The 25,536-nt window shown below is 38.2% G+C and overlaps 2 protein-coding genes across 8 annotated transcripts in view; both read left to right on the forward strand.

Annotated features, from left to right (window-relative positions):
- The window catches only part of DIAPH2 (diaphanous related formin 2), a 942,260-nt gene that overhangs the window by 192,243 nt on the left and 724,481 nt on the right, over positions 1-25,536 (forward strand). For all 7 annotated transcript variants that reach the window (XM_084870674.1, XM_084870677.1, XM_084870675.1 and 4 more), the window contains one exon: positions 7,582-7,721. In XM_084870674.1, the coding sequence (XP_084726800.1) occupies positions 7,582-7,721 (140 nt within the window). The remainder of the gene's footprint in view (positions 1-7,581; positions 7,722-25,536) is intronic.
- Positions 8,560-11,634, forward strand: RPA4 (replication protein A4). The gene has a single exon (XM_084870678.1). It carries the CDS (start codon positions 10,385-10,387, stop codon positions 11,165-11,167), a length of 783 nt encoding a protein of 260 aa, XP_084726804.1. The 5' UTR covers positions 8,560-10,384; the 3' UTR covers positions 11,168-11,634.

The raw sequence follows: 25,536 nt of genomic DNA on the forward strand, positions 1-25,536 counted from the left end.
CCTTAACTTGCATTGTTCCATGGGCCCCTCTGTCAGTCTATTGAACCTATGGACACCTTGTCAGAATCATGTTTCAAATCTATCTATAATAATAAAAGTGTAATATGCTAATTAGACCAGACAGCTGAACGACCTTATGGATGTCATTCCAGACATCCTTCCAGATGAAGCCACTGTGGTGGGGGTCGAGGCAGAGGTAGTTAGGGGTGACCAGGCAGGCAGGTGAGCAGTTAGGGAAATCAGGCAGGCAGGCTAGCAGATTGGGGCATCAGGCAGGCAAGCAAGTGGTTAGGGATGATCAGAAAGGCAGGCAAGTTGTTAGGAGTGATGAGGCAGGCAGTCAGAGTGGTTAGGGGCTATCAGGCAGGCAGGTAGGTAAGTGGTTAGGAGCCAGTGATCCCAGATTGTGAGAGTGATGTCCGACTGCCCGTTTAGGCCTGATCCCTGCCTAAACAGGCAGTTGGACATCCCCCAAGGGGTCCCAGATTACGAGAGGGAGCAGGCCGGACTGAGGGATCCCCCTCCCATGCACAAATTCCATGCACTGGGCATCTAGTATATATATTAAAGCTTATGATGCACACTGACCACCAGGAGCCAGATGCTCAATGTAGGAGCTGCCCCCTGGTGCTTAGTGTGCTCCCACAGCGGGAGCACCACTTAGCTGTCCGACCCATCCTGGTGGCCCACCAGCCGGGCAGCAGCCACTCACTCCCTCAGTAGTCCTACAAGTCCAATCTCTGGAGAACAGGCCAGGTACTGATGGACTGGCACCGATGGCATGATACCAACAATGTTGCCAGTCTCCTGGAAGTTGGCTTTGGACACCACAGCTGCTTCCCCTCATCAGCAGGATAGATACAGTTCCTGGGCCGGCAAGGGCGTCCCGCTGTCAACCTGGAGGGCCAATCATGTCTCGGCCTCCCCACTCGCCTTGGGTGGGCACCAGACACAGGGCTCAAGGCTGCTGCGTGCTTCTGTGGCAATGCGAGCCTCTCTGAATTGGGATTGTGCAGGAGCCTGTAGCAAGCACATCGGGGCTGGGATGAGAGGGAGTGGCAGGCAGGCTTTGGACTCTGGGTTTGGGCCCAATCTCCACAGGCCCCCCAGAGGGACCCCACCCATGCACAAATTCATGCACCAGGCCTCTAGTGTAAATAAAATAAAATATCAATACATAGGATCAAAAAGGAAACCAATTATATTAAAATATATTTATTAAATTATTTTTAAAAATTATGACTCCTCCCAAAGAAATAGATACTTATATTTACACAAAAAACTGTACACATATGTTCTTAGCAGCTTTATTCATGATAGTTAAAAAGTGGAAGCAATAATGTGCTCAACAGGTGAATGTTCTATAACTATAGGGTAGCCATAACGGCGTGTGACTCAGCAATAAGCAGAAACAAACTAGTGATATTAGAAATAACCTGTATGATTCTCCAGGGCATCATGCTGAGTGAAGACAGCCCATGCCAAAATATTATTACTGCAAGATTTCCTACATATAACATTCTTGAGAAGACAAAATATATAGAAATGGAGAATAAATTAGTGGTTGCCAGGAGTGGAAGGTTGTGGTAGGGATTTGAGAATGGTTACAAAAGGGCAACATGAGGGATCATTGTGTCCACGGAGCTGTTTGGTATTTTGATTTTGGTGATTGGATACATGAATCTACATGTGATCAAATTGCATAGAACTAAATACACACACACACACACACACACACACACACACACACACACACACAAGTGCAAGTAAAACTAGGGAACTTGGACTAAAACTGGTGGGATTTCTCAATGTCAATATGTTAGTGGTGAAATTGTGATATAGTTTTAAGCAAAATGGTGCCATGTGGGAAACAAAGGATTTCTCTGCATTTTTCTTACAATGGCATGTGTATTTATAATAATCTCAAAATAGAAATTTTAATTAAAATATTGAGGCAGTGATATGGTTCTTTGCAATATTTGTTAAATAACAAGCCAAAGTGGCAGCTTATGTAGCTAGAGTAAGTTTGAAGAAATGGTGAACCTACATGATATTTTGAAAAACTGCCACAAATGTGGTGTTTGTGGTGTGATACGGAATATCTGTGACTCATATGAGTCACAGTGACTAGGTTGTAGGTGCTGTTTATACTACTGTGGTCTATTGTCTACATTCATAATGGGAAGAGAACCTGAATTTAAATCAGTAGTTACTGAAAATAAAGATGTTAACCCAAGACATTGCTTTTTCAGAGAACCGCAATAACAGATATGAAACTTGATTAAAATAGCCAAATTAACCTGACTTCCATAGGGTTTATAAATCATGGTCAGAAAGAGCAACAATATTACTGTTTTCTTGATAATATTGTCTTTACTCTTTGAACATGACACTACTGATAGTAATTTATCTATGTATATGTTACAATTGAAAAGATTTGTGTACAATCAATAGTTCTTTCTAGTGTCTACAGCAAGATACCTTTATAGCTTAGAACTATGTATGAAGTTTGTCCTCAAATTATAAGTAAATATATACTTATATTAAAGAGTGACAGATCATGCTCAAAGTAAGCCACTTAAAATCACAAGTAGTATTTCCACTACAAACTTCAAGTGTTCCTTTTAAAATATTGGTGCCTGGTGTTGACACTAACATTTCATATCAGGGGAGGAGGATGTGACTATTGTAGTGCCCCAAACCACTTTTTGGTTCTCTATGTAGTGTCTTAGAATAAAACAAGCACAGTGACACTGACAAGTGTGTCTCCATTCTAATGATTTTCAAATTAAGGAATGGCTCCAAATTAGGAAAGCTTTTTGTTCATCTAGCTTTGGAATAGCATGATGTATGATAATTGCTAACTTTGTCTGCATTATTTTTTAAAGATCAAATGGGCACAGTGGTATTTTTCATTAATCTCATACAGAGCAGCTAATTAAAATTTCCATTATTATCCATCCATTATCTAGTTGTTTCCTTTGTTCAGTATCAGATCAGGGTGTTACTAATAAGCCATTCTTGTATTACAGCACTATTTAATATAGTGAGAATTAGTTTAATCTATTGAACTGTTTTTTAGATGATTTCTTTAATATTATGTTACACCATATTGATATGCTGAAGATTCTTTGACCTTTTTGTAATAGATATTTCAGAATTAAATACTTGTTGCTTTAGTTTTTTTGTGCGTTTTTTTTCAATTGTGGGAAAAAGTGACATACAGTAGAAAAAGAAGTAACCCAAGGACCAGAATATTAGTGTTTCATTCTTGTAATCTTACTAATTATGTGAACTTGGGCAATCACCGTGATTCTCTATTTCTGTAATGAGGGCATTAGAATAACTGATATTTAAGGGCCAGTACAGCCTTCATATGTTTGCATAATTATCAAGTATGATTTTATGTTAAAACCCATAAGCTATCCTAAACTCGATAAAAGGCATTTGTTCTACCCTAGCCAGTTTGGCTCAGTGGATAGAGTGTCGGTATGCAGACTGAATGGTCCCAGGTTTGATTCCAGTCAAGGGCACATTCCCTGGTTGTGGGCTCCATCCCCAGTAAGGGTGTGCAGGAGGCAGCCAATCAATGATTCTCTCTTATCATTGATGTTTCTGTTTCTCTCTCCCTCTCCCTTCCTCTCTAAAATTCAATAAAAATATTTTTAAAGCTGAAGCCGGTTTGGCTCAGTGGATAGAGCATTGGCCTGCGGACTGAGAGGTCCCAGGTTCGATTCTGGTCAAGGGCATGTACCTTGGTTGCAGGCACATCCCCGGCAGGGGGTGTGCAGGAGGCAGCTGGTCGATGTTTCTCTCTCATCCACGTTTCGAGCTCTCTATCCCTCTTCCTTCCTCTCTGTGAAAAATCAATAAAATATATTTTTAAAAATATATTTTTAAAAAGATATTTGTTCTCTAAGGCTATGCAATTTTTTTCTTGCTCCCTTAGATCAATTGCTTCCACTTCTTATAACCATAGATTATCCCAAATTACATTATTTAAACTTGTTTCTAAGACTTGAGGGAACGGTGGGTCCCAGTGTAATGGCCTGGTCCAATTGCTCCATAAATAGTATCTCAGCCTAGACCATATGGAAGCAAGGAACTATCATTTCCTGAGCAGCTTACTCTGTAAGACAACACATATGAAACATCTGTTTTAGGCACTTCATAGTCATTGTCTTACTTAATCATCATAACAAATGTGAGGGGGCTAGGTGTTTATTACCCCCTATACCATACATGAACAAACAGGTTTCTAGAGATTAGTTCAATAACCTGCTCAAAGATTAGCTGGAAGGTAAGTGAGGGGGTGATGATTCAAACCCAGAGGTAATTTAAGTGGTCCCCAGCATGCCATCATATGCAGTCTCAATTTACCTGTTCTATACTAGCATTTCTGAATATATTATAGTGGAATGTCTCATGTAATATTCTGAAGTGAAATTTGGGAGCTTTTGCATGTTGAAACTCATCAGCCATTCACCTATTTGTTTATTCTCCATCCATCCATCCATCCATCCATCCATCCATCCATCATCATTCCAGAACTATGTATGGAGTAATTTCTATATGCCAAGCAGTGTTATGGTCTTGAGATAAGGTGGTAAAAAAAAGGTTGGCAAGATTCCTGCCTCTTAGAGCTTATGTTTTAATGAGGAAGACACAGTAAACAAAGAAAATGCTAAACAAGATTATCTTATATAAAGTTAGTACTATAAATGAGGTTTGCAATGGTGTTGGATGATAATTGTTGTGTGGAGGGGAGAAGACTGTTGGGCTGAATCTTGAATGATGAGAGCCATCAATGGAGAGGTCAGGGATTAGAGTTTACCAGGCCGAGAAAACAGCAAATTCTAAGGTCATTCTGCAGGCATAGCTTTATATAAAAGTTTCCAGAGGATCAGTAGAGCCTTGCTATCCATTAATTAAGAAAAAAAAGTGTGAGGATCATATGAAAGTGGTGTGTGGTAGTACACTTGCACAATTTTATTCTATAAATGTTTAGTTGCAGAATCCCTTGTGGATTCGCAGCCTTAAGAGCTGAATAAGTTATAGAAATGTGGAAATGATTTCACGATGATGGTTTTACTTACTGTGGTAGATTTCTTGAACATCTGTATATCCTAACAAAGCAAGAAAAATCAGGTCAGTGTGGCCAACACACAAAATATGGGTGCTAAAGAAGGAAATAGTATTCCTTGTTTTGTGATTGTTATAGGCAGATTCAATAACAACATACTTTTGTTGTGGCTCACCAAATTCAGTCACTGTTAGATACTTGGCGTACATGGACTTCCCAGTTTAAAGAGACAGACACAAATAATTATCGTTGTCTCAATGTGTTAAGTGCTATAGGAGTGATGGCAGCACAGTGCAATAAGAAAATAGTTTCCATATATGGAACTTAAATGTTTACTGGAATTTTAAAACATTAAGACATTATGCATGATTAACAATTTCTATACTGAGAAGGTATTCTCAATAAAAAACCAATAGTATAATTTTTTTTTAATTATCAAATAATATGACTTCTACCAAGTGGTAAAAATTTTTATTTCCTTACTGTAGCTTAGATACTTAGCAGAAACTGAGTGTAATGTACTTAGCAGAAACTGAGTCTAATTTGTATGAACTTAGAAAATGGGAATCAAGCTAGAGTTTTTATTCAGAGGGATATGCTTGTAATATAGGAAAAGGGCAGTTATGGCCATATTTGTCCATAAAGTAAAACTATCAGTTATTGTTACAGTGAATGTGTTGATGCTTTCCTCCTAGCCTTTCACTCAAACTAATTATATAGTTACTAGAAGCCCAGTGCACAAAACTTGTACATGTGGTTGTGTGTCCCTTAGCCTGGCCTGCACTTTCTAGCAATCCGGGACTACTGGCTCCTAACTGTTTACCTGCCAGCCTGCCTGATAGCCCCTAACCTCCTCTGCCTGCCAGTATGATCACCCTTAATCACTGCCCTTGCCTGCCTGATGACTCCTAACTGCTCTCCCCTGCCGGCCTGATTGCCCTAACTATATCTGCCTCAGTGGCTGCCACTGTGGCTTTGTCTGGAAGGAGGACTGGACAACTGGATGATGTCCAGTTGACCTGGTCTAATTAGCATATTACCCTTTTATTAGTATAGATGGTAAGGTGGTGAAGCTAAAGAACAATGACATGATAATGAGTTCTAGAAATAAAATAACACCATGTATACTGGAAATTAAGCTAAAAATTAGTCACGATCAGATAATTGAATTTAACGACTTTTTAAAAAAATATATGTTATTGATTTTCCACAGAGAGGAAGGAAGAGGGATAGAGAGCTCGAAATGTCAATGAGAGAGAAACATCGACCAGCTGCCTCCTGCACATCCCCCACCGGGGATGTGCCCGCAACCAATGTACATGCCCTTGACCAGAATCGAACCCGGGACCCTTCAGTCCGCAGACTGACGCTCTATCCAGTGAGCCAAACCAGTTTCGGCTTAATGACTTTTTAAGATTCATCTATAACAGAGTAACAAAGTTAGAAAGAAATAGTTGGGAACTGAATGTTTTCAATTAATTTGATTAATTAATGTGCTCATTGGAAACTGTTGTTTTACATTTTAATCATTTTCACTTGTTTGTTGAGATAAGCTGATACTGGTATTTTAATAAATGTGGCTAATGTATAATATATTAAATTTCATGCACTGTATTTTGTGGAATCTATCTATATAAAAGTCTAAGTGACCAAACAACTGGTTAACCGGTCAACATGATGCAAATTGACCACCAGGGGGCAGACGCTCAACACAGGAGCTGCCCCCTGGTGGTCAGTGTGCTTCCACAACCAACCTCCTGCGACCCCTCCCCCAAGCCAACCTCCTGTGGCCCTGATCAGCCTTGATCACTGGTGAGGCTGAGGGACCCCACCCATGCACTGAGCCTCTAGTATAGGGGTTTCGAACTCAATCAGAGAAGGGGCCAAAATCTAAAATCCAGCCTAAATCGCGGGCCGAATGGTTTACTGAACAGTCATAAACTGACAATGTCATAAACTGACAGCGGAGTGCAGTGATGACAGCGCGGTGCGGGCCACATTGCAAGGCCTGGCGGGCTGGATTTGGCCCGCGGGCCTTGTGTTTGACACATGTGCTCTAGTATAATATAATACCTTAGTAAGGAAAATTAAGATGATGCTAAATGTTCATCCTGTGGGTTAAGGATCAACTATTGTAATATTAATCCTGATGCCTGGATTGTAAATGTAAGCATTCCTTCCAGTGATGCTTTATGCAACTCAAGTCCATATTCTATTCAAGGTCATGATCACCAGCAGTGCAATTTTTTTTTTTTTTTTTTTTTTTTTTTAATGAGGCTGGGGAGAGGGTTGAGATACACACAATGTGATTTTACCACTTCAGTTCTATGACAATGAATTTTTAAGTACCTAGTACTCTGCATACATTTTTATACAGAAAAATCTAAACATATTCTATGCATTATTTTATTTGAAAGTTTTCTTTAAAAACAAAACAAAACAAAACAAAACAAAAAAACTGTTGTTTTTCTGAAATGGTATCTTTCTTTCCCACACAGGGAGGGCTGAAAAACAGCAAACATGAATGCACTCTGTCTTCACAAGAATATGTTCATGAATTACGATCTGGGATTTCAGATGAGAAACTTCTTAACTGCCTAGAATCTCTGAGGGTTTCTTTAACCAGCAATCCTGTCAGGTAGGTGGCTCTTATTTGTTTTGGTATGATTCATGCAAGTTGTACTGTATATAATTGTTTGGGAATATAATATGTCACTCATTTGAACCTCAAGATAGATTTCTGACTAGAAATCTAATGTTAGTTAATAAAACTGCAGTATCTGATTATGAGATTATAAGCACTTAAATAATGTTATTAATATGATTTTTAATAATTTTCAGTTTTAAGAATATAAATATACTTAGGCATTTGATTCATCTTTGCTTATACAAACATGGATTCACAAGTTAATTGTGTACTTAGATAAGGATTACTATACATTTATTTGTAAACCAAATTCAGTACATTGGTTCTATGATATTATTCCTTTTTTAACTTGAGAAGTAAATATAATTTTACATTATACAAGTTTTAAATATACTACTAAACATTTCTGTAATTGGGGGTAGGAAAAATAAAATTATTTTAACCAATAAAAGAAATAATTGATAAAGTATTAATAAACTCTTCAAAATTATTAAAGAGGATTTTTAAATAAGTTCCTTGCTAATGGTTTATTCCAGTAAGTGACATTCCTATATTAACCATAAAAAGCCTTTAATTTAATTACACCAAAATTAAAATGTTTTTATAAGAAAAATCGATTTTCAGTGTAATATGATAATATTTTGGGATCTAGTTACACAATTGCTAGACTCTTAAGTTCAGAAATTAGTGCATAAGACTATATAGAAATTGTATTTCTATTTTATTCACTAGAGGTTCGGTGCTTGAAAATTTGTGCAGGTGTGTGGGGGTCCCTCAGCCTGGCCTGCCCCCTCTCCCAGTCCAGGAGTCCTCAGGGGATATCCTACTGACAGCTTAAGTGGGCCTAAGCCTCAGTGTGGCCTCCTTCTATGGGAGGTGACTGGACTGATCAGAGGAAGGCAATGCCCCCATCACCCTGCTGCTACTGCCACTGCAGACACAGCCCCGGGGGTCACGGCTGCCTGAGCCCTGGGCCTTGCAGCTGCTGTGGTTTTGTCCAGATGGACATCTGGATGGACGTCTGGAAGACATCTACCCTAATTAGCATATTAACCTTTTATTAGTATAGATATTTTTCTTAATATATAATGGGTTAAGATCTTCTTCTCTGACCTAGCCACAGAGTCTTGAAAAATAATTTAGAGCTGAGCTTAGTCATTCTGCTTGGATTTATGTATAAACTGAAGTATATATCATAGTACACTTGACTCTTCGACAACATGAGGATAGGAGTGCCTACCGCCAATTGAAAATCGGCTTATGACCTAAGATAGATCTCTGCATAACTGGATTCCCAGAGCTAGTTGACCCTTATACAATGCAGCTTTGAACTGTGTGAGTATATGTGAACCTGTGCTGTAATAGGTATTTATTTTAATCTATAATGCATTTGGCAGAAAAACTGGAAAATTATGATTCTACAATACAAATTTAAAAAGTAAAACTGTACAATGTAACTTATATTTCAGTACATTCATAGGTGGCTATCTTGCCATTTCTTCCAGAATGCTTCTAGTTTTAATGACTTGAACAGGATGTGAGTTCTTTGAGAACTGTAACTAACCATGATGGTGAACCCCACAACCCGAATCAACCCTGCCTGCCCTCCATGTTCCCCCAGCCGCCGCTGCCCCTCTCCCCCTCATGTCCATGTCCCACGTCCCACCTCCTCCCTCAGCTCACGTGACCACAGCGCTCCACCATAGTGCACTTGTGTGTTCGGAAATTTCCTTTGGTTAACTGACTGAATGGCGGAATAAATTATTCTTTAAGAATTGACTATAAAATAAAGTGACCAGACATCCCACTTTTGGCGGGACAGTCCTGATTTCTAACAATTTGTCCCACGTCCCGCGGCGTTTTAAAAAAGTCCGGAAAACGTCGTGGGACGCGGAACAAATTGTTAAAAATCGGGATTGTCCTGTCAAAAGCGGACGTCTGGTCACTTTACTATAAAAGTATGCTTCATTTTAATTATTTGAACAAAGGATTGAGTTCTTTCAGAGGTTCTGTGGAGGTGAAGTAATTATGGTGGTAGTTTACCCCCTCGACACCCCTGTCCCACCCGCCTGTACCCCCTGCTTCCCACCCCCCCAGTTCCCCTCTCCAAGTCCTCGTCTCCTCACATCGTGTAAGGCACTCCGCCATGCTGCACCTGTGCCTTTTCAAATTTTCTTTGAATGGCTGATGGAGTGAATAAAGGAATCTTTAAGAAGTGACTGTCTAAGAAGTTGTGAAATTTCGGCATGGAGGGGCAGGGGAAGGTAGCAAAACTGCCTTTTTATTAGATGGCAGGAAAGGCCTAAAATTATACACGGGCCTTTTAAAAATGTAGCCCAGCAAGCACCAGGCGGCTCTGAAGCATGGCGGGATTACGCAGCCAGCTGGCGGGCCCTGATTGGCTGGAGGCAGCGCCGTGCTTCTAGCCGATTGGCTCCGTGGGCGACGTGAGGCTACAGAAGTGCGTACCTGCCCGTAAGCCAGGCACTCGGTGGTGGCCTCCGTGGCGGCCAGAGCTCGCTCGAGGATCTCGCTGACTGGAGCCCGTTCCGCAGCCCTTGAGGACCCCAGGCAAGTGCCGCTGCGCTCACCCACCTGCCTGAGCCTGTGCCTGTGTCTGTGCGGGTGCCTGTGCCCTGTGCGGGGTGGTTAGGATGAGTGAGTTTGGGAGCCATGGCGGCTTTTCTGCCCCAGGCAGAGCCAGTGGCAGCAATGACGGCCCCTCTCAGGGTGGCGCGGCTCCTTTTCTGAGGGCTCCAAGGTCCAGGGCTCGAATCGAGACTGTTATCCCTTGTTGCGTGAACCAGCTGCTCACGGCCTCTCTGGTGGAAGATGTCTTCAGGGTCCGGGGAATAGTGGTTTCCCAGGTCTCCATCGTGGGGATCATCAGGAAGGTGGAGAGAGCGCCGAGCTACATTCTCTACAAGATCGATGATATGACCACCAAGCCTATCGACGCCCGCCACTGGCTGGGCAGAGGCAAAGCCAAGCAGGCGCCGGCTCCGTGCCCGGTGGGAGTGTACGCCAAAGTGTTCGGTATTCTCAGAGGTTCTGCCGAGGTGAAGCTCCTCGAGGTGTTGCAGATCCGTGTCCTGGAAGACATGAACGAGTTCACCTCGCACATCCTGGAGACGGTCAACGCGCACATGATGCTGGCGAAAGCCCGGGAGGAGGCCTGCGGGCCAAGCGCGCCCCCTGCTCTGTCCGAGGGGGGCTTGGCGCCAGAGTGTGGCGAGGTCCGCCCCGAGTTTATTCAGGCGGAGGTGCTGCGTCTGATTCACGAGTGTCCTCGCCAGGAAGGCAAGAGCCTCGGAGAGCTCCAGGCGGAGCTCGGCAGTCTGAGCACGAAGGCCATCCAGGAATCCCTGGAATATCTGATGGTCGAGGGCCACATCTACCCCACTGTGGATGGAGAGCATTTTAAGTCTGCCGATTGAGGCGGTGAGGAGAATTTTCCGTTTCTGAAGACCACTGCCTCCGGCCATGACTGAGTTTGACCTGTTGACTTTTAGAAAGTAGGTTTATTTTTCAACAGAAATCTTAACTGGCATCCCTTTGGAACCTCACTGCTTTTACAACAGCTTTGAACTTTTCTGTTTTTCTAACTATATTTGAAGCTCAGAGAGAGCTCGAGATGGATAAATTGATTGGACCTTTGTAGAATTTATCAGCAAGCAAGTAAAAACACTCAATCGGGTAAATTTCGGGGCGAAGAGGTACAGAAAAAGTTGAAAATTTTGATTTTGTTGTGTGGGAGCTTCTTTTTGAAATGTCTAGGTATTTGGAGAAAATAGATGTAGTCATGGAGCCAGCTAAGAGACCAAAAAGAAAAAAAATGTTGTTTCTGTAATTACTTATTTTTTATTTGGATTTAGCTTATTATAGACATTGTTATCTCTTACTAAATATAGTAGTGGATAAATTCAAATGTGCTCAAGATAGCACTTAGTGAATTCAAATGCTCAATTCAAGTGTTTATTGAATTGTTTACTTTTAAACCATAGGTTTATTTTCTCAAATAAGATTATACTGTGTTTAAATTGCAGGATCATCTTTGAATGCTTTTTTAAAAAAGTGATTGTTTAATATATATTTCAAATAGGATGTAGTGATATTTGGATTAAATTACAATGTGTTGTTGCTTTATGGTACATGGATGCCTGATTTTCTTGTTTGATGTTCTAAAGTAGTTTTAGATCTAAACACTGTTTTATATATAAGAAGGTTTTATTCTTATAGGTTAGGCAAACAGAATATGTAATTCTAGGTATATTAAGCTTAGTAAGGTTAACCAAAATTTTTGAATGTTTTATTAAAATACTTTTGCAAAATCTTTATTGTGTGGTTTTTTTCTAAATACACTTTAAAAAACCTTTTGCTTTGTCTTTGAGTAATAATAATTTTACATATCAAGCATATTTTTTCTTTTTTCTGTATAATACTAATAATATATATTATATCCTTGTTTTAATAATACATTTCAGTATATAGTATATTACCTGTGGGACTTTAAAAAACAGAATGAAGTAAACCTTTAATTACACATTAAAGATGTTATCTTCCAAGTCACTAATCTTATTGTGTTAGAAAAAAAATTAAAAGTATATATAGCTATTTTGACAGGTAGAACAATAAAGCATCATTTGTCTTAATTGGTTTACAAAAAGGAGGTGCAAAAAAGAGAAAATCTCTTAAATGCACCATGGCCAGTAATCCATACTATCAGGAAAACTATCTGAATGTGGCCTCTCATTGTCGGCCTTTATAAAAGCATCACCAATTCTTACGTAAACATTTTGAGGCACACACTTCATATTTTTGCCCTCAAAAGCAGAGAAATCAGAAATGGTACTCTTGAAAAAAACACCAATGGTTAATACACTATAAACCTGCTTTTATACTTTGTTGACAAAGGTTGCCTGTGTTGGGGAAAATCATAGTGGGAGAGAGGCAATGAGGGGCATATTTCTTCCTCAGAATCTGAGTGCAGAAGGAAATATTCTAGGAGACATAATGTTCTTTTGTGATATTGCTTATAAAAATGCTGGAACCCCGAGATTACAATCTGGTATTTTTATGACTGTATAGTCACTCTCAAAATGGTCCAAGTTTATTCAACTGGCCCCTGGATAGGTAGCCACTTTTTCCTTTACTTTAGAAATATTTCTCTGGAACTAGGAAAATGGAAAATGACAAAGGCTTTTTGGGGCTAGCCTTTGTCCTGGGAACTTGTGATATGCACCCCTGAATTTAAGGCCCAGAATCACCCCCTCTGCCTCCTGATTCTCTGAGGGGAACTGTCCATCTGTGTTCCTAATTAGGTTTGTTAATTATGCCAGTACCTGTCCCCTCCCCTCATTCTTCTGAATTGAATCATGTACCTTAGTAAGATTCTGTTGTAGGTAAGGGACTGCAGTGGAGAAATAGAGCTAACTATAATATGAGTTGAAATCAAGAAACATTTTTAGGCAGAATGTAATTGCTAGATTATCTTGTACAGGCATATTTGGTGCATATTAGGGATATAAGATTTTTAAAAATTCTGTGTAAACCATCCTACTGGCATGTACACTGCCTCTCCCCCCCCCCAGTTTTGTTTAGGTGGTGAATGACTTGTTCTGTGCTCCCCTTCCTCTCCAGTCCCGTTCTTTATGTGAGCCAAACTGTTGAGGATAAGATACAAATGTTGGTGAAATAGAGGAGGAGACAAGATGGCGACTGAACAAATGTTGGGGAAATACTACCAACTATTTGGGGGCAGGAATATTTAAGCCTAAGGAATCAGAAGAACTTAATTGGTGATTATAGTTTACTTGGGGTTGTTTTTCTACGGCTCATAGGCATATGAAATATATACACTTATTTGTTATTCTAAATTAATTGAATGAATAAAATTTGAAGATGTTTTCAAGTCAAAGCTGATATTAGTGTTGTCATAAGTGTTTAGTAATTGTTTATTAGCTGTTAAATTTAGGTTTTTAGTATAAGAAATACAAATTTTGTATTTTATTAAAATTTGTCTAGATTTTATTATAATGAATCATAAAAGGTAACCACCAAAAATTATTTACATTCATTAAACCTTTAGTGAGCACTTACTATATGCTTTCATTTTTAATCTTAAATTCAAGTGACATAAAGTCATTATTAAAATAACAATAATTGTATAATATCAAAACAATTACCGTTTTAACATTTGCATAGTACTTATATGTTAGACACTGTTTTAAGAGTATGCGAGAGAGTGTGTGTGTGTGTGTGTGTGTGTGTGTGTGTGTCCATTTGTCCATTCCTCCCTCTAATGCCTAGATTTATATTTCAAGCTCAAACCTTTTTTAAAATTTAAACTCTGTCTTCAAATGCCTTCCTGGATATTCTAAAGACATCTTTTAAAACATTAAAAAATAATAACAATGAACACTATATAGCATTTACCGACCCCCAGGAAATGTTCTAAGAACTTGAAATATATTCGATATATATCCAAGCAGATTATCTTTATTGTTAGTATTATTATTGTTCTCATTTTATAGATGAGAAAATTGAGGTTCTGAAAGGTTAGGTAATTTTCTCCATTGTAATGTTGCTTAGCTAGTAAGCATCACAGAGCTAAGATTGTAACTCAGTGTTTCTCCAGAGCCTGGACCCTTAACCACTTTTTTATATTGCTTCACAATAAGGAAAATCTTTAAAAATACCCTCCTTTTATTGTCACATACTAAATATTTTAACATTATTTCTTTCATTAAAATTTACCTAACTTCAGTTAAAAAATCACCACGATGAAATCTTTTTGCAAAAAGTATGAAGAATGTTAAGACAGCTGTGAACTCATCTACCAGTTTAATAAAATAAAACTATTTCATTGTTGTAGAGAACTTAGCCATATAACTCAGATTAATTTTAATGATACAAGAATACCTCTTGAGATTGAATTTTCACTGATTAAAAAGTCATCTGTATGTCTATATGTTCTATAAACCAGTGCATTTATTTTGCGAAGTGTAGTAGCATAGGAATATATATATTATTGCGTTGAAAAGTAAAAGGTCTCTTTTCCTGATGACCTCATAGTTCTGTAGAGTAAGATTTGGGACATATTTGCCCTGTCCATTAGGGATAGCACCTGTAGTAATTCAAATGCCATCCATATTATATTTATTTCAAGTTATTACTGTATGATAAATTTTAAAAAAAACGTTTATTTGCTATTCTATTAAGAGTTAATTTTCTTTGGTAATATGTAGCATTGGAATAGTTCAGTGAATAGCACTTAACATTATGTGATTTGTTTTTACATATCAGAGTGATATCCCTTAAAGGAGTAACAAAATAAATTACTCTTTTCAACAGCTTACATTCTAGAAAGAGAAGTCAGATAAATTTTAAAATTATATACATAACATGTCAGGTTGTGATCTCTGCTGGAGAGGGGATGTTGCCATTTTGTATCAGATGGTCAGTGAAGGCCTCTCTGACTTGAGTTGTATTTGAGCAAAAGTCTAGATGAAGTGTGGGAATGAGCCATGTTATCCACTGGAGGAGGGAAGTTATGAGAAACAGGAAACAGCAGAAGCAAATGCTTGCCCTGTTCCACACATGTCAGAGGCCAGTGTAGCTAGAGGCATAGAATGTGGTGTCTTGGGAGCCATTGGAAGGACTTGGGCTTTTACTCTGAGAGAGCTGGGAAGCTGTTAGAGAGTTTTAAAGAGAGTAGTGGCATGACCTGATTTACTTAGATTTTTAAAGGATAAAACTGAGTGGAATCAGGCAGCTAGAAATTACTGGAATTCCAGGAACATTTGTATAGCTACTAGCCTCATGGAGGCTGACATAGAAGAAAGTCATTTGATATCCCCTGGTAGTCCTCAAACCTGATCATTTTTGTCATGAACTTTTCTCATCTCAGCAGCAGAAATTCATTGAGCATCACTCTGATTAGTTCCATTGTCAGCTTCCTTTCCTGATATTAACTGCCTAACCGTCTCTGTATTGCCCAGGTGAGATTCTTTTTTTAAAACATTTTGTTGAAAGTATTACATATGTCCCCTGAATGACCTCCTCTACCCCACCCCCCTCCCACACCAGGCATTCAGCACCCTAATATCTGTGTCCATGGGTTATGCATATATGCATCCAAATTCTTTGTTCGAATTCTTCCCACCTACCTACCCACCCACACTGACTTCCCTCTGAAGTTTCATAGTCTGCTGCATGCTTTTATGTCTCTAGATCTATTTCTAGGTGAGATTCTTAATGGGTTGACTCTAGTCCCCATTTGGTTCTGTTTGGACAAAATTTTTCATGCCAGGCCACCTCAGTCTCCATACCACAGTTAAAGTGCCCATCCCCGATTGAGCCAGATTTGCCTTTGGTAAGGGAGAGTGTGGCAGAGTGATATGGTTCAGAATTTGTCCACCTTGGACTGTTTCCGTAGAAAGTGATTTTGGGGAGTGTTCCAATAAGAAAGGGGTATGAGCTTGTCAGTCACTGGTCAGCGCAGGAACTTTAATAAGATGAGAAGGAAAGTTATTGTATGGAGATCTTCTGAAGGTCACGGGATATTTTATTCATCCTGAAGGTCATGGGCAATTTTATTCAGCATTTATTTTTTCAGCAAGATTAATAATTCCTTGTGGCATTACAAATTGAGTGAATGAGGAAAAAGTAACACACTGCTACAATGAAGTGCCTCTAGTGTTCCTGTGTGTGCATGTGTCAGTTTTGGAAAGAGGAAAAAAACAAAACTAAACAAGGACCATCAGTGTTTCTCTTTTTCCTTTCTGCATCAGGAGAATTCTTTCTCAAGTCTAGTAACTACCTCCACACAGTTGTGTCTCCTTGGATTTTTATTTATCATTAGACTCTGGTCAAAATATTTCTTCCTGATAAGGGGATATTCTCAACCTACCCCTCAAAAAAATAAAATAAATGATGGTGGTAGGATTTGTTTCCACATCACGAGGTTAATTAATTCTGGAGGTGTATTTCCCCTTCTTGGGGACTCACAGTGTTGTTTTGAAATTTTTAAAAGTCCTGCAGGAAAGAAACTTGTTTAACTTTATCAACCCAGTTTCCAGGTTAAAAAAACAACACTTATTTTATTCCTTAGAAATGTTTTTAACCATTTCATAGTCTATAAACCACACTTTCTATTTCCATACGATTTAAACCCACCAACAGCTCTTAAGATTTAATTATCTAACCATCTCCTACTTTAAAATCTCCTTCACAGAAATAAAAATTTAAGTAATCAAATCAACACAGCAAACAAATAAATAGTCTTCCTCTTGGACAGAAACAAATAAGCAAATAAGAGCAATGAAACAACAACAACAACAAAATGAACAAAAAATCAGAAAAGGAGGGAACCAAGTGTACTGTATTTTCCGGCGTATAAGACGACCTTTGAAACGAAAGTCAACCGAAAATTGGGGGTCATCTTATACGCCGAGTATATCCCAAAAAACGTATGCCATCATTGTTAATGTTCTCTTTTGGATTTCTTGTTTCTTGGTCAAGTTCATGGCATTGCCATTTGTGAAGAGACCTTCCATTTATTGTATCAATGTACAGTATATTACAGTATGTTCGAAAAATGTCATTCATTAAAAATTTAATTAAAAAAAGAACTGGTGTTGCCTCGAAAGTGGGGGGTAGTCTTATACAGCGAACATAGGCCTAAACCTATGTTTTAACTATAAAATTAGGGGTCGTCTTATACGCCGGAAAATACGGTAAGAATACATTCCAGAATGAGAATAGCCTGTATAAGAAGAAGGAAGGAAATTATACAGAAAACAAAAGATAAATAGTATATAAAAGCTTAAATCACCTTGAATGCATAGTGCCTTATACTAGTATAATAGTAAATAATCCTTGAAATTCAACAGAATTTATTTAATATTATTGTTTTAGTTTCCTAATACTTCCATACAGTTACCAAAACCTGGGTAACTTAAAAATAAGAAATTTATTTTCTCACAGTTATTTTAGTGGCTAGAAGTCTTATATGAAGGTTTTTCCCTCCCAAGGTTCCAGGGGAAGATCTTTCCTTCCAGCTTTTGGCATTCCTTGGCTGTGGCAGTGTAACTCTAAACCTGCTCCATTTTCATATCTCTTGTTCTATGTTTGTGTGTGTATTTCCAGTGTCTAGCATAAGAATACTCTAATTGGATTTAGGGCTCACATGTAATGCAATATGATGCTTTCTCAGACTTAATTACATAGCAAATACTCTATTTCCAAATAAGGTGTTATTGTGAGTTCCAGATAGATGGTATTCAGTAACAACAACATTATAATCGTGCAAAGGACAAGATCCTTACAACCCTTGAAATAACAGAATTAAGCTAAATTCTGTCTAGGTAAAAACATTAGCTAGTTCAGGAAACATTAGTAGAACTAGGTACAACTTCTAGATCTCTTTTTATGTATAACTATTCTTAATGAAATTAAATTTTGTTGGCCTCATAACCTTTATAAAGAAAAATTTTCTGTAGAACTAAATTCTGAGAGACAGCATGTTAACACATAATTGTATTAGAATGCCAGTTGTGAGATCTGATTTCTAGTCCTGGAGATCTCAATCTCTGTGACCTCAGTGCAATCAGCCAGTGTTCTCTTTGGGCTGCAGTTTCACCACATGTAAATGAGATTGGAGCTTCTAGCTCTAAACTTGTATGTTTTATGTTTTTGCTTAGGTCCAGTTATTACTTTTGCTATTTGGAACTACATTAGTGTTTAGGAATGATTTTGAATAATGAGGGGGGGGGGACTTTCTTCCATAAGACTGAAAGATTTCTTAGCATCCCGTTATTTTCTTGCTTTTATAAATATTCTATTTAACCAATGACAGACAAGTATTTATAATTTTCTTTAAAATATCAAAGAAATCATCTTACAAATGTGTTACATAGCTATTTTTCAAACCTGCTGCTTGTTAGAATCCAGGCATTTGCTCTCCCATAACTGGTTTCCTTCCTTACTATGGTTTTTACTGGTTTCCTTTTGCTCAGCCCCTATTAAAATAATAAATAAATGAAAATACATAAACACACACTAATAGATTTACTAAACATTTTCAAAGTGTAGTCATTTGAGAATATTCAATGGAGTCATGAATTTTAAATTCATATGGTGTTTAATCATTCAGATGAGAAAGGCTCTAAGGAAGTCATTTCATTATATTATTTCTGCTAAACAAAAATATTTTAAAATTGCTTTTATAAACCATTAACTGGCTATGTCTCAAATCATTCCCTTACTATAGATTCCTTCAAATTTTTTCTTGTATTCTATATATTCACTTGTAACTGCTTATGTTCTATAATAGTTCATGCATGTATGTCTGTTTCTCTCATTTAGATTTTATACTTCTCAGGGGAAGGGGTATTCTTGCACTCGTATTGTTTCATGATGGGAGGTATGTGCAATTTGTGTACAATAATGTGTGATTTGATGTGGATATTGACCCACCATCAATAACAACCTCTTCTATTCCAGCAGTGAAAATGAATTTACATTAATCAGGTACTATTTTGTAGACCTGCATTTTTAGATGTAATCAGAGAAAACATGAAGCTAACTTCTTCCACATAGGAATCTAATCTGTTGGTTTGATCTGGACCATTGTCATAAGCTACAGACAACACAGCATGCTTTACACAGTGGTCTTTTTAACTGTTGCATGATAAATTAATGAAATTGAATGTTTACAACTCTATTTAACACCCTAAAAATCCATGAATTTTGGCTGGAAAATAAATCTCAATCTGCCATCACAAAATGTGTTAGACTCTGTACCATGGCCCATGCGTTTTAGAATGAGAATTGTGTTATTTACAGTTTTTTGTTCATATTCCTTTACTAAAGTTTATGAAGGGAAGCAGTGCCTGCTGAGAAATGACCAATGAGTTTGGACAATTTTATTCCCAGCCAACCCATTACAGGATGTAAAGTATTTGGCAGTACATTTTATGAAGATCCAAAAAAATGTGTAGTAATAAATCATTGTGAGTAAAGTTTCTCAACACATGACAAAAACAACAAATACTGGTTTGAAGAATAATATCAGAGAGTTGTGCTTGTGTAGAATTCTTTGTAGAGTTGTTGCTGAAATTGCCTTACAGCTTGAGGTGTATTTTAGTCCACTAGGAATTTTTTTCTTTTTTGCCTGGAATCTTAGTGATTGATCTGCCAGACTCATGGCATAGTGCAGCGTTTTTCAACCGCTGTTCCGCGGCACACTAGTGTGCCGCGAGATGTTGCCTGGTGTGCCGTAGGTGCAGACAAGACAAGAATTTTATAATTTTTCACTATTTTGTTTACTTAATATTTCATAATAAAGTAATTATAAAATACTTTCTTTGTGTTTATTTGATTCCTATTCAAGAGAATTACTTTATATATAGTCAATATAGGTACAGAGTTAAATTTTTTAACATTTTCTAATGGTGGTGTGCCTCGTGATTTTTTTCATGAAACAAGTGTGCCTTTGCCCAAAAAAGGTTGAAAAACACTGGCATAGTGTGTATATTCACTTACTGTGCTGATAGTTTCCTCAGCCAATGATTTTAAGCCAGTGAAAACAGATAAAATATCTTATATTTGTGTAATTATTTGTGTTACCTCTAGAACATTTGTTTTCATTGATATTTTCTGATCTCCCTTTAGATTTTGTGTGTGTATTAATAAATGTGCATTTGAAAATAATCATCATAATAAAAATAGGTGACTCTTGACAGTGATACAATTTAGAAATAGAAAGCACTTTCTGAATTATCGTTGCTAATAACTAAACAGCTTGTATTAAACTTATTAAAAGCTTGGCAAAGGAGCCAACACTACTTAGAAAGTTAATATAAAGATAGGTACAGATCGATACTCTTAGAACATTTTGCATTGGTCTATCTATGAAAAACGAAATAATGAGGACAATTTTTTTATGACGCAGAAATGTGAGGAAGTCTTAAAATTGTGAGCACATTTCATAAAGCAGTATTACTAAAGCAGAGATGTTTAATATTGGTGTTTTAAATTCGTTTGCTTTAATTTTAAAATGTATAAATCATTATAGAAGATCCTGGTACATTTTTACATAGAATTGAAAATAGTAAATTCAGTGCACTTATATTAAATTTTATGTTTTCTTTCAAAATATTGGTCAGTAATTTGAATTACCAGCAACCATATCCATGTTCACTTAGCTAAGGTACCATATATATTGACATTGAAATTTTAATTATATAGTTTTAGCTTCAGAACACAACTTTAAGTTAAGGCAGATCCAATATTATTTCTTATAGTAGAAGCAAATTACTAATTAAATTGATTCCTTAATGGAATGCTAAGTTCCTTTCATTTGAAAACATTTAATATATATTTTATTACATTTTCCATATAGTCCTAATTTGTCTTGGAAAGAAAATGCTTATCAATATATGGCATTTGAAATATTATTTTGTACTAGAGGCCTGGTACACGACATTCATGCACTGGGAGGCGGGGGTCCCTCAGGCCAGCCTACGCCCTCTCGCAGTCTGGGACCCCTTGGGGGATGTCCACCTGCTGGCTTAGGCCCGCTTCCTGCAACATCCTCCAGGGGTTCCTAGTGTGGCTGCAGAGGCGGGAGAGGCTTCTGGCTGAGCGGCAATCCCCCATGGGAGCACACTGAACACGAGGGGGCAGCTCCTGCATTGAGCATCTCCCCCTGGTGGCCAGTGCCTGTCATAGCGACAGTTCATTCCACCATTTGGTTGATTTGCGTGTTATGGTTTTATTATATAGGATAATATACTAGAGGCCAGGTGCATTAATTCATGCATAGGTGGGGTCCCTCAAGGTGGCCTGTGGAGATCGGGCCCCAGTTTGTACCCCCATTCTCGCAGCCTTGCAGCCCCAGTTTGCACCCCCAGCCTCGCAGCCTCACAGCCCCACAGCCCTGCAGCCCTGCCTGGCACCCCACCTTGGCCTGGCATTGTTCCCTCATCTGCTCCACCATCTGCCTGGCCTGTGGGACAATTGGTTGGGCTTGGGCCCCCCTGCCTGGCTACCTTAGAGCCTGGAAGCCAGGTGGTGGCCCCACACCCCGCTGCTGCCACCTTCGCTGATTGCTGTCTGCGGGGTAATTGGCGAGACAATCAGGCCCCCACTTGCACCTGCCTTGGTCTGACACTGCCCACTCACCAGCTCCACCATCATTCCCATGGTCCTGCTCTCATAGGGGCCTATTGGGGCCAGCAGCACCTCCACTGTCACCTGCTGCCAGCACCGCATCACCAACGTCTACCATATTCTGCGCCTCCCCCTGGTGGTCAGCGCACATCATAGCGAGCATTTGAACTGGTCTCAAGGTCAAATGATCACCTGTGGGGACAATTTGCATATTAGGCTTTTGTTATATAGGATTTTAATTTATTTTAGAGGGGAAGAGATAGGGAGAGATAGAAACATCAATGATGAGAGACATTGATTGGCTGCCTCCTGCAAACCCCCACCAGGGATGGAGCCTACAACCTGGGTATGTGCCCTGACTGGAAATCAAACTGTAACCTCCTGGTTCATGAGTCAGTGCTCAACCATTGTGCAACACTGGTCTGGCTGAAATATTATTATTTTTTGACTTATTAATTTAACTAAAAGTCTTGGACACATAGTAGAGTTTTACATACTTCTCTTACTATTATGGGACAGTTAATAAAACAAAACAACAACAACACTATTTCAGCTTGCAATAAGAGATGCAGGCCTCCCACTACCATGAAGATGAGGGTCAAAATACAATTCCAAGTCAACAAGGAGGGAAGGAAGTACTTTTTAAAAAGCCTAGGACAATGCCAGATAATGACTTGAGTATAAAATAGTTATAATTTTCCTTGTAGCCAAGGGGGGATAAAAGGCAGAATACTGGGAAACACAACTGTTAACTGATGAATGACAGTGCGTTTGTTTTTCAGGAAGGACATCCTAATTCTGAGCTCAGATAGTTTTATTTTGTGATTCTGTAATTGAGGCATATCACAGAAAACAGTAGAGTGGGTCTAGGATAGTTTTCCATACAGTACAGAGGATTTCTATGGATGTCAATTTCATACAGTTAAAAAGAAAAATCAAGGTCGTGATGTTTCTGTAAAGACCCTGAGTAATAGTGCTGCTATGCAGCTTCCAGTATTCCATCTGCTACCAGGATGTGCTTGAGGAATGTCCCTGAGGCTCTCCCCCCGGAATATCTATCATCCTTCCGTGGCCTTTTTATAGGAGCTGGATAGCTGACACTTCACAATTAAGATGCCAGCTAGCACCTGAAGTGTAGGTACATGGTGTGGCTGTGTGGTTGATTGAAAGATCCCTGTGCACTAAGATAACAATGTTTGCTTTTTGACCCCAGCTGTTCAACTGGTGTTAGATAATGGATAGCTAATTTGGGGAGATTCCCCACCTGGGCAGCAAAGCTATAGGTGTATGGCCTCTCACATTAGACAGTTTAAACCTGAAAGTCTTCTTTGAGATGGAATCCATGATGGCATAATATATAATATCTAGGATACTGTAAAAATTAAGTTAGGAAATTTTTGTTAAAATGTTTTCTTACATACCGACATATTGGTTGGGCTGCACAAATTTTTATTGTGTGCTGCATGCTGTTTTTCAAAGTGGCTACACCAATTTAAATTTCCACTAATGGTACACAATATTCCCTTTTTCTCCATGTCCTTGCCACCACTTGTTAGTTCCAGTTTTTTTCTTAAAATCCAATCTAATAAGATGTGAAGTCCTATCTAAGCACATGTGAGTTGATAGCACATTGTGAATTTGATTTGAATTTCCCTCATGATCATTGATGTTGAGCACCTTTTCATGTATCTGCTGGTCCTCTGTATGTCTTCTTTGGAAAAATGTGGTGTGTGTGTGTGTGTGTGTGTGTGTGTGTGTGTGTGCAGTTGAATGAGTTCTTTATATATTTTGGATATTAGCTTATTAATATATGCTTTGTAAATACCTTCTTCCAGTTAAGTTACTTTTTCATTTTGTTGATGGTTTCCTTGGCTGTGCAGAAATGTTTTAGTTTGATGTAGTCCCCCTGTTTATTTTTACCTTTATTACTTTTCCCTTTGATGTGTCTGATTAAAACAAATCCTTACTAAGATCTGTGAAGGAATTTTATTTCCTTTGTGTGTGTGTGTGTGTGTGTGTGTGTGTGTGTGTGTGTGTGTTTGTTTTGGAATTTATAGTTTCAAGTCTTAAGTTCATGTTTTTAATCCATTTTCTAGTTAACTTTTTTCTGTGATATAAGTTAATGATCTAGTTTCATTATTTAACATGTGGCTGTCCAGTTTTTTCATTTATATTGGAAAAAACATTTATGGAATAGACTGTCCTTTCCCCACAGTATATTCTTTATTCCTTTATTGTTATTATAAACTAGAAGCCCAGTGTTTGAAATTCATGCATGGGTAGGGTCCCTAGGCCTGGCCAGTGATCAGAGCTGATCTGTGGGGCAACTGGTTGGGTGATTGGGGCCCCTGCTCACATCCACCTTGGCCTGGCACTGCTGGTTCACCTGCTCCACCATTCCACCACAGTCCCACTCTTGTCAGGCCCATCGGGGCCAAGGCTGTCAGCACTTCCACTGCTGCTCTCTGCCAGCACCATGTTGCCAACACCTGCCATGTTCCGTTCCACCCCCTGGTGGTGAGCCACGTCTAACTCCTGTCAGTGGGGACAATTTACATATTAGCCTATTATTATGTAGGATTTATAGACCATACAAGCATGGATTTATTTCTGGGCTCTCCTGTTTCATTGATCTGTGTGTCTGTTTTAATAAAGCCAATACCTTACTGTTTTGATTATTATAGATTTGTAATATATTGTAGTTTGAAATAAGGGAGCATGATGCCTCCAGCTTTTTTCTTTTTAAGATTGGTTTGGCTACACAGGGTCTTCTATGGTTCTATACAAATTTTAGGACTATTCCATTTATGTGAAAAATGCCATTGGAAATTTGATAGGAATTACATTGTATAGATTGCTTTGGTTAGTAAGGAAATTTTAACAACATTAATTTATCCCACACATGAGCATGGAATATCTTTCCATTTATTTGAGTCTTCAGTTTTTTTTCATTAATGACTAGTTTTCCATATGCAGTATTTTTTAATCTATTTGGTGAATTTTATACTAGCTATTTTTATTATTTTTGATGAAATTATAAGAGGGATTGTTTTCCTAAACTTTCTCTGTGATAGTTCATTATTAATGTATAGAAATACAAAATATTTTTGCATATTTCTGGAAGAGTTTAAGAAATTTTGTTATTGATTTTTCTTTTTAAAGTTAGATATAATTCATTGTTAAAGATATCAGTCCTGAACGTTTGGGAGATTTTTGATTATTGGTTCAATCTCCTTACTAGTAATAGGTCCATTCAGATTTTCTATTTCATCATGATTCAATTTTGGTAAGTTGTATATTTCTAGGAATTTATCCATTTTAGTTTGTCCAGATGTTAGTGTAAAATTGTTCACAGTAGTCTCTAATGATTCCTTGTATTTCTGTGTTACCAGTTGTAACATGTTCTCTTTCTGATTTTATTTATTTGTGGCCTCTTGTTTTTGGTGAAACTAGCAATAGCTTTGTTCTTTCTTTTGAAATAACCATCTCTTAGCTTCAATGATTTTTCTATGGTCTGTTAAGTCTCTGTTTTACTTATATTTGCTCTAATTTTTCTTTTACTTGGGCTTTGTTCTTTCTCTAGTTTTCTGAAGTCTAAAGTTGGAATGTTTAATTGAAATCTTATTTTTTT

This window comes from Pipistrellus hanaki, assembly GCF_964339955.1.
Source record: "Pipistrellus hanaki genome assembly, chromosome: X".
Lineage (NCBI taxonomy): Eukaryota > Metazoa > Chordata > Mammalia > Chiroptera > Vespertilionidae > Pipistrellus > Pipistrellus hanaki.